General features: G+C 56.5%; 3 protein-coding genes across 3 annotated transcripts in view; 1 reads left to right on the forward strand and 2 right to left on the reverse strand.

The window, feature by feature from the left end:
• The window catches only part of ERCC2 (ERCC2/XPD/Rad3 nucleotide excision repair), a gene marked incomplete at both ends in the record, with an annotated part of 5,431 nt that extends 1,643 nt beyond the window's left edge, over positions 1–3,788 (reverse strand). Inside the window, 8 exons of the mRNA XM_005826085.1 lie at positions 209–274; positions 342–405; positions 456–498; positions 902–989; positions 1,283–1,759; positions 1,986–2,365; positions 2,485–3,233; positions 3,736–3,788. Coding sequence (XP_005826142.1) covers positions 209–274; positions 342–405; positions 456–498; positions 902–989; positions 1,283–1,759; positions 1,986–2,365; positions 2,485–3,233; positions 3,736–3,788 — 1,920 coding nt within the window. The remainder of the gene's footprint in view (positions 1–208; positions 275–341; positions 406–455; positions 499–901; positions 990–1,282; positions 1,760–1,985; positions 2,366–2,484; positions 3,234–3,735) is intronic.
• A 28-nt stretch (positions 3,789–3,816) lies between these two features.
• Positions 3,817–5,542, forward strand: GUITHDRAFT_143763 (hypothetical protein; the record flags this gene model as incomplete). The annotated part of the gene is made up of 6 exons (XM_005826086.1): positions 3,817–4,084; positions 4,157–4,258; positions 4,425–4,495; positions 4,768–4,833; positions 5,402–5,463; positions 5,524–5,542. The coding sequence occupies 6 exons, from the start codon at positions 3,817–3,819 to the stop codon at positions 5,540–5,542; spliced, it is 588 nt and encodes a 195-aa protein (XP_005826143.1).
• Positions 5,543–5,898: 356 nt separating this feature from the next.
• GUITHDRAFT_114820 (hypothetical protein) overlaps positions 5,899–8,905 on the reverse strand; it is a gene marked incomplete at both ends in the record, with an annotated part of 5,535 nt that continues 2,528 nt past the window's right edge. The window contains 12 exons of the mRNA XM_005826087.1: positions 5,899–5,979; positions 6,073–6,125; positions 6,238–6,295; positions 6,455–6,496; positions 6,540–7,244; positions 7,293–7,347; positions 7,548–7,609; positions 7,658–7,698; positions 7,751–7,977; positions 8,284–8,516; positions 8,569–8,628; positions 8,759–8,831. Of these exons, the coding sequence (XP_005826144.1) occupies positions 5,899–5,979; positions 6,073–6,125; positions 6,238–6,295; positions 6,455–6,496; positions 6,540–7,244; positions 7,293–7,347; positions 7,548–7,609; positions 7,658–7,698; positions 7,751–7,977; positions 8,284–8,516; positions 8,569–8,628; positions 8,759–8,831 (1,690 nt within the window). The remainder of the gene's footprint in view (positions 5,980–6,072; positions 6,126–6,237; positions 6,296–6,454; positions 6,497–6,539; positions 7,245–7,292; positions 7,348–7,547; positions 7,610–7,657; positions 7,699–7,750; positions 7,978–8,283; positions 8,517–8,568; positions 8,629–8,758; positions 8,832–8,905) is intronic.

An 8,905-nucleotide genomic window follows, 5' to 3' on the forward strand; every position in this document is an offset into this window, starting at 1 on the left:
AGTAAGGAGGTGGAGAAGAATCAGGAGGTGGAAGAGGAGCTGAAAGGACGGGGGAGGGAGGAGGAGGGAGGGAGGAGGAGGGAGGGAGGGAGGAGGGAGGGAGGGAGGGAAAACACAGCGCAGGAAGCGAAGGAAGATGCCAGGGAAAATTCAAAACTTGGAGCGAAGAGGAAAGGAGGAGGGAAGGTGAAGAAGCAGCAGCAATCACTTGTCTCATCGCATCGAAGGTGAGAAAGTCTCCCTCGTCTATCTGGTACCTCTCCTTCATGTAATCCTGCCAACCAGTCAAGAACTCAACGGCTGCGATGTCAGGAAGGTGAGGTCAAATTCGCAGAACTTACAAGTCTTGCTCGGAGAATCTTGGAAAGAGTGTACTGGAAGGGAATACCGATGATTATCACAGCTCTGTTGAGGTTAAGATGTCAGACCGCAAGGTAGTTCCTTGACATGAATACCTTCCGTAATGTTTGTCAAAATCGATTCCCTCAGCGACTTTTCCTGTTAGGCAGCGATCAGGATGGGAAGAGAGCAGGAAAGGGGAGGGGGGAGGAGGGGAGGGGACAGGACAGGACAGGACAGGACAGGACAGGACAGGACAGGACAGGAGGGGAGGGGACAGGACAGGACAGGACAGGACAGGAGGGGAGGGGAGGGGAGGGGACAGGACAGGACAGGACAGGACAGGACATGAGGGGAGGGGAGGGGACAGGAGGGCAAAGATGATTTAGAGGACAAGGAAGAGGAGGCAGGGTGAGGGACGAGAGATTGGCGGAGGGATGAGACGAGGCAAGTGGAGGATGGATTGGAAGAGCGAGGAGGAGAGAGGAGGAGAGAGGAGGAGAGAGGAGGAGAGAGGAGGAGAGAGGAGGAGGAAAAAGGAGAGGATGGGGGAGGTCACCACCTCGTGCTACAGAGAAGAAGACGGCTCCTCGTCCACAGTCACAGGCTCTCTTGAAGTTCTCTAACGCAAGAGTCGTCTCTACCACATCCTGCAGTTTAACGAGTAGTGTGAGGGCCAAGGAGGAGAAGGAAGGGAGAGAAGCCAAGAGGGAGAAGAAGTTTGAGAGGAGGGGAGGGAAGTGGATAGAACAATAGAGAAGCGCAGGAGGAGGAGAAGGAGGAGCAGGAGGAGGAGCAGGACAAAAGAGGAAGAGGAAGAGGAAGAGGAAGAGGAAGAGGAAGAGGAAGAGGAAGTGGAAGAGGAAGAGGAAGAGGAAGAGGAGGAGGATGGAAAGGAGGAGCAGGAGCAGGAGGAGCAGAAGGAGGAGCAGGAGGAGCTAACCTGGGTCTCGATGAACAGGAGCTTGTAGGTAGTGATCTGTTCAAGGACTTTGCCGTTGGCCCAGGCCCCGACCACTTCCTCCATGTAGCGGTAGGAGGGGAAGAAGACCACCATGCCGTCAGGAACGCAGGAGGAGAGCTCGACGATCAGCCGCCCGTAGTTGTGAATGATGGACCTGTCGCTCCTGCTCTGATACCGCGCGTTGAGAGGCATCTGGTCGGAGCCGCGGGTGACGATCATGGGGCAGATACATTGGCGGGAAAGGGACATTTCGAAGGTCTTGGTGAGGGGGACAAAGTTGAGGATCTTGGGGTAGAGATCGATAGGGCTCAGGGTCCCCGAGGTGATGACAACGGACTGGAAGTGCTCGAAGACAGGCTTGATCGCAAGGGAGGCGTCGAGGCATGCGAGGTGAAGGATGGGATCGGGCACGTTGGGCAGACGCTCGTCGAAGGGTTCGATGATGATCTTGAAGCCCTGCGGAGAGGAGGAGGAGGAGGAGGACGGGCAAGGGAGATAGAGGGAGCAGAGGGGGAGGGAAGCAAGTACAGGAAGGAGCAGTGTAAGGGAGAGGAGGAGCAAAGGAGGCGGGGAGAGGAGAAACAAGGGGAGCAGGAGAAGGGGGAACGAGAGGCAGAGCAGGAGGGGAGGAGAGAAAGAGATCAGCAACCAGCTCAGCGTCCAAACCCATAAGCTTCCTCACCTGAGTGTACGTGGAGACAAGCGCGCAGAAGTCAGCGACGAGGGAGAGGGGAGTGTAGGTGTCCACGTCGACGACCTCGAGGGTGTGCAGGAGGGACTTGAGCCTCTGGGCGGAGAAGCGGAGGGACTTGGGCTCCTGCAGCTGCATCTTCTGCATGAGGGAGCGGACGAAGGGGACGTTGTCGGTCATCTCCACCGTGTTGGAGACTCGAAGCCGCTCCTTGAGGAAGTCGACGACCTTGCGCATGAAGCTGATGAAGTTGTGCGCTTGTATGATGTCGCCGGGGATCAACTGCTCGAGCTCGTTGGCGAACCCGACCGGATCCCCTCCGAACTGATCGGAGAGAGGAGCTCCGGTGATAGCTCCTGACCCTTGCAGACCTGATGCAAGCAAGGCTGGGTCAGCGAGGGAGTAGTAGTAGGAGGAGCAGGAGCAGGAGCAGGAGGAGTAGGAGGAGTAGGAGGAGAAGGAGGAGAAGGAGGAGGGGGGGGGGGATCACCTGCCACCAGCCTCTCGTACTCCTGTCGAAGCTGCTCAGCGTTCTGCTCTTTGCTCTTCTCGATGGCGCGGGAGAGGGTCGCGATGTTCCTCGAAGCGCCGTCGAGGTTCTTCTTGTTGATGTTGACACTCAAGGCCTCGATGCAAACGTTGTCGATGTTGTGAGCCTCGTCGAACACCAAGATGCTCTCCTTCTCAACATCGCGTGACACCAGCAGAGAGATCTTGGGGTCGATCACGTACGCGTAGTTGTACACGATGACGTTGGCGTAACGGATCATGTGCCTGGCGGTGAAGTAGGGGCACCACCCCTTTTCCTTCCCCATGTTCCTCAGGTCGTCCAGGGTGTACACGCCAGGCTGGAGGAGACTCTGAGAGCCATGCTTGTCGAAGCCTTCAAAGAAGCTGCAGACGTTGATGTTGTTGTCTTGCTCCTTACGCTGCCTCACCCACGACGCCGTGATGGATCGGCACTGTGCGTCTACTGCGATCCTGTCCGACTCTTGGGAGATCTCAGGATGAATGCACATGTTCCTCCTCGAGGAGAGCCCTAGCGCGAGGATCTTCCCGCCCTCTGCGCCGAGGATGGACGTGCGATACTTGATCAGCTCCCTCAGCTCCTCAAGCGCCTTCTCCATCTCCGGCACGGTTCGCGTGCAGTACACCAGCTTCGGGACCTCGGGGTGTGCGAGCTGGTAGGAGGTGATGAGCGAGAGGAGCGTGATGGTCTTGCCCGTCCCGTCGGCATCTCTAGCATGCAGTGCTGCTTCGCGTCCAGGGAGCGTTTGAGCTCGACCATGTAGTCTCGCTGCTCCTTGTAGATGTAGGGGTAGGGAAGTAGACTGTGACTTCATCGATGTTGAAGATCATGTTGGCGGCAAGCTCGACAGCTCTCACAGCATGAAGTTGTGGTTCGTCAGGCGGTTGAGGAGGGAGGAGGAGCGAGGAGGAGCGAGGCGAGGAGCTGTGATGAGTGGGCTAGGGGATGGACGACGCGAAATCAAAGAAGAGACAGTGAAGATGGAAGGTAGCAAGAGGACTGGAGGTCAGTGAGGAGGGTGGCGGGGAGAGGAAGGAGGAGGATGAAGGTAGCAAGAGGACTTGGGAGGAGGGAGGAGGGAGGAGGAAGAAGGGTAGAGAGAGAAGGGAGGAGGGTAGAAGGAGGAGGGAGAAGGGTAGAGGGAGGAGGGAGGCAACAAATATGGCGAGGCGATTGCTTTAGAGTGGGAGGACAGCAAATGATATTTAATACCTCTTACTAGTCATACTCGGAAGCTTCTCGGGCAGCAGTCCCATATAAGGCATGGCGGTGCTGTGCTTGGCGCTAGCGGCGATGCTGGCAGAGACGGTGAAGGCGTTCAATGCCGCTCCTCCTCTCCATGCTCCTCGAGCGAGCACATCAATGCTGTGCCATGCTGCTCTTCTCCCAGATCCTCGTCCTGCCGCGCTGAGGAGAGTCAGAGGAGCCTCGCAGGGGTTGAAGATGATGGCAGAGGGGAAGGAGAAGCTTCCTCTGGCGACGTTGACGAAGGAGACGGAATGGTCGATGGCGATCGCCCTCGACGATGGAGCAGAGCTAGCAGTGACTGCATGCTTCCAAGGTGCTATGAGAAGGGGAGGGGGAGGGGAGGGAGGAGGGAGGGAGGGTGGGAGGGAGTTGACATGTGCGGCAGAGGATGAGGGGTATGAACCTCCGCAGGGACCTCTTATCGTCAGAAACAGCTCGTTTGTGCAGGGAGGATTCTGGAAGCTCGGAGAAGATCCAGCAAAAGAAGGTGAACGAGGAAGGATGGGGGTTAGTGAGGGAGGGGAGGGAAGTGGAGATTGGGCGAAGAAAGAGGAGGAGCAGGAGGAGAAGGAAGAGAAAGAGGAGAAAGACGACGAGAAGGAGCAGGAGGAGGAGCAGGAGGAGGAGCAGGAGCTTACCTTTCAATACATCAGGGTTTGACAAAGCTGGTCTTTGGATCTGGGGGCTGTTTGAGGAACCGAAATACCCTTTCATCTTTTTTGAGGTCAAGCAAAACAACTCTCCTCTTCTGCTCTCTCCTTTCCCCTCCTCCTCCTCTTGTTTGTACCTTCCCCCTTCCTCCTTCCTCTCGTGTGCTGCCCTCCCCAACCCTTCTCATCCTCCCTTTTCTCTAGCTCTCCTCCTCCTCCTCCTCCTCCTCGTCCTCGTCCTCGTCCTCGTCCTCCTCCTCCTCTCTTGCTCTCCTCTTGATCTCCTCTTCTGCTGCTCGTCTCAGTCTCTCCCCCTTGCTTTCTCTGCAACCTGACAGCTTTACAGCTTCAAATCACGAAGGAAATCTCTACGTCCCAGGGCACCATCGCTCCTCAAGTTCTCTACGCGCAGGTCGAAGCTGCTGGGAAGGGAGTGGTTATGCTGGCTGTGGATGACGATGATGATGATGATAATGATGGAAATGGTGGTGGTGATGATGATGGAGATGATGATGATGGAGATGATGATGATGGAGATGATGATGAAGATGAGGAGGAGCAGAAGGAGGAGGAAAGAATGTGACAAGAGGAGCAGGCCAAGGTGACGAGGGATCGGGAGCGAGGAGTGACGCTCAGTGATGGGCAACTGACGGTCAAGAAGTCGACGACGATGCAGGTGACAAGGAGAGCAGGGGAGCAAGAGGAGGAAGGGGAGAGAAGAACAAGAGGAGGAAGGGGAGAGGAGGAGGAGGAGGAGAGGAACAGGAGGAAACAGGACAAAGCAGAGGGGAGGGCGACAGGAGAGAAAAGAGTGGGGATGGACTGATGAAGTAAAGATGCGGGGAGGCAAGAGAGAGAAAGGGAATGAGGAGGAAGAGGAGGAGGAGGAGGAGGGAAGAGGGGGAGGGGGGAAGGGAGGAGGGAAGGAGCAGGAGGGGAGGAGGGAGGAGGGAGGACTAACGGACTGTTGAACCCATCAGGCGGATCTGATCGGGTTGTCGGAGGCTGTCATCTCAGAGTCCCTTCCCTGTGGGACCTTCTCGTAAGATTCTTCTCCTTCCCGCTGTCCTGTTGACCCCACAAGTCTGACAGCTCCCTGCAGGCTGAGACAGGTTTCGTGATTTCTCCACCGGATCTGTGCAGGTGCTGGAGCAGCAGTATGAGGCGCCTTTCCTTGTGCCCCCCGCTGCTCCCTCCTCCTCCTCTCGTCTTCATGTTTTTGTAATTCTTCACTTCCTTATTGTTACATGACAACCCGTTGACCCGCTGAGCAAATGAACCTTTCTGCGAATGAATCATCCTTTGTTCCTGCTCCTGCTCCTGCTCCTGTTCCTGCTCCTGCTCCTGCTCCTGCTCCTGCTCCTGCACCGCACCAACACTACCACCAACTCTACCACCACTAGTTCCTCTTCCTCCTGCTCCTCCTCCTCCTCGTTATGTTCGGTCTCAGGGCTCTGGTTTCATAGTTGTCTTCATGCTATATCACACAACAAGAGCATTCGAAGGGACAAGGTCCATTGAGCTTGAGATGTGCATTTTCACGCTTCAAGTCCGCCTCCTATAACACTCCTCGTCAGTCGCTCTCCTCCTCCTCCTCCTCCTCCACCTCCTCCTCCCCCTCCCCTCCCCTCCCTCCCTCCTTCTGTCTCACCGTGTATACTCGAAGCATCCCAAAGTCAGTTTGGACCATTGGCAAACTAGCGGCTGCGGGACCAAAACGAGGAGAATGTCAGGGGAATTCGACAACAAGGACGAGGAAGAGGAGGGGAGGATTGTTCTCTCCTCCTCCTCCTCCTCTTCCTCCTCCCCTCCTCACCTGGTAAGGGAAACGCTCCTTTGCGAGTTGTCTCGTCTTCTTCAAAGATGTCGTGCTCCTGAGCAGAGCAAATTCAACGCAAGGAAACAAGACATGAGGAAAGGTGTGAGGGTGTGGCCATTGGTTGAGGGGAGGGTCATTGGAGCAGGAGCAGGAGCAGGAGCACAGGAGCAGGAGCAGGAGCACACGAGCACAGGCAGGAGGAGGAGAAGCTCACAGGGATCTTGTGGAGATCTCTCAATCTTTTCGGGGTGGAGATCTGCATGATAGCTCAGCAACCGAGAGAAACGACAAGACTTGACCTGGATCGTGTGATTCGTAAGAACTTCCGTCCAGTACTGCTGCAGTCTCGTTTCTGAGTCTTTCCTATCCCACAACGCGCCCGCCCTCTCCTGATCCGTCTGCAAGCTCGTCTCCTCCCGCCTCCTCAGAGCAAGCCTCTTCTCTTCTGCTCTCCTCCTCTCCATCTTCCTCTCCTCTTCTTGCAAGGACACCATCTGCATGCGGAGAGGACGAATCTGGTCCAACAAGATCTTCACGTGCTGACTTTGGACGCCCATATCTTCCAGATCTTGCTTATCTACGTTGGTCAGGTGCCGCCCGTCCACCCTGAACGCTGAGAAAATCTTCTTGTACAGGGTAGCGCTGTCCTCCCCGAACGAAGACGCATGCCTGCCAATCCATCGCTCTACGTGCATGGAGTTCCAGCTCGACACGTTGCCTGGCAGCCTCTCGTGCCTGCTCCTGACCTTGATGGGGTATCTATCCTCATACATTACCCCATCCCTCATTCCATCGATGAAGAACTTCTGCATGAGACCTCGGTCGGACTTGAGCTCTTCCGCTCCCGGGTCCCGCATCTCGAATCTCCTCATCGTCTGCGACTGCTCGAAGAGCATCTTCGACGGCTTCTCTACCTCGCTCCTGCTGGGCTCCTTGGCGGCTAACTCCTCCCTCACTGCCCGCACCTTCTCGAGCTCTCTCTCCACTGCCATCCTGCCGTCAAGCTGCGCATGACGTCAGCGTCAAACATGGTGAGGAGCCGTCGGTCTCACTCCTTTCTCCCTCATCATCCGCATCCGATCAAGCGGGTGAATCGACATCCATTCTCTGCCAGCGCAAGAAAGAAGAGGAGGGGGGGGCAACGGGAGCAGGAGCAGGAGCAGGAGAAGGAGGAGCAGGAGGAGCAGGAGGAAAGGGGGGGAATGAGCAGGAGCAGGAGCCGGAGCAGGAGCAGGAGCAGGTAAGAAGGAGCAAGTAGAAGAGATCGATCAGCTAAAGGGTTCTTTGCGACTTCACTCGGATCTCACCTCTCCTTCTTCCTCTTCAGACGTTCTTTTTCCTTCAGCCTCTTCCTCTTACTCTTCGACATCTTCATCGTCCTCCAAGTCAAGGTGGAACAGGGCAGTCACAAACTGACCTTCTCCGTTCCCCTTCCCGTCCCTTCCCTGCTGCTCGACCCTGCCAGAGGGTCAGCTGCTGTGCAGCAGGAAGTTTCACTTCAGCCTCTCACCATCGTCGTCGTCGTCGTCGTCGTCTCCCAGCGAGTCATCCTCCTCCGATATCTCACCGTCAACCGTTTCCCTCCTCACTCCCGAGTCGCTGGAAGGGCCCGGAAGCTCTTCGATCATTGCCTCCCCGATCTCAGCCTCTTCCTCCCCCGCTGCCGCTGAATCGGTCGAGTCTCCGAAGATCTCCCGCCTTCCCCTCCTCTCAGCGTCGTCTCTTCTGTTGTTGTTCCTTCATGGCCGTCAATCCCCCGAAACGATGCAGCGATGGTGGCGGGTGGAGAAGGGAGAGGAGAGAGGGAAGGGAGGCGAGGAAGAAGAGGGAGTGGAGGCAGTGGGGGGAGGGGAGGGAGGGAAGGGAGGGAAGGGAGGAAGGAAGGAAGAAGAGGAGGGAGAGGGAGAGGAGGGAGGGGAGGGAGGGGAAGGCGGGCAGGAAATACGAAATAGGTAAAAGGAAGAAGAAGAAAAGGATGATCATGGGGAGGAGCTGGCACCAAAGGAAAAGGCGGGGGGAGGGAAAGATGAGCTGAAAATTTACCCTGTTGCCTGCAGTGACATGGCAGATCTCCTCGCTTTGTCGAAGATGGAGTTGACGTCCTCAGGTTCATCTCGCAGAGTCTCCTCCTCTCCTCCCTCCCTCCTCCTCCTCTTTGCTTCCTTCTCCCTCCTCTCCTCATCTCTCTTCATGAACCTCTTCAGCTCCACGTATCGCTTCTGGTGCACGTTGGCCCTCCCCTTCACGTACGAGTACTTCTCATCCAGCGGGTCCAGCTATCAGGCCAGCTGTCATCCCAAGCAATTCCCGCGAACTGCTTCTTCTCACCCGAAAATCCGGGTCGGTGTAGATGGCTTCAAAGCGTTCATCCACCCTCGAAGGCTCGAGCTGCGAGAAGAGCAAGTGTGAGACGATTAACTGAGAATGAGGAAGGGAGAGGAAAGGAGGGGAGGGGAGGGAAGGGAAGGGAAGGGGAGGGGAGGGAAGGGGAGAGGATAGAAGGAGAGGAGGCATCTACCGATTCCATTGAATCCAAATCGAGGTTCTTGCTTGCAAGCACTCCAGGATTCACCTCCTCCTCGTTTGCCACCCTTCCTTGTCAACTTCCTCATCCATCACCGCGTTGGCCTTGCTACGACGCCGCTCTTCCTTGGCATCGAGCTCC

This window comes from Guillardia theta (assembly GCF_000315625.1).
Source record: "Guillardia theta CCMP2712 unplaced genomic scaffold GUITHscaffold_78, whole genome shotgun sequence".
In the NCBI taxonomy this organism is placed as follows: domain Eukaryota; class Cryptophyceae; order Pyrenomonadales; family Geminigeraceae; genus Guillardia; species Guillardia theta.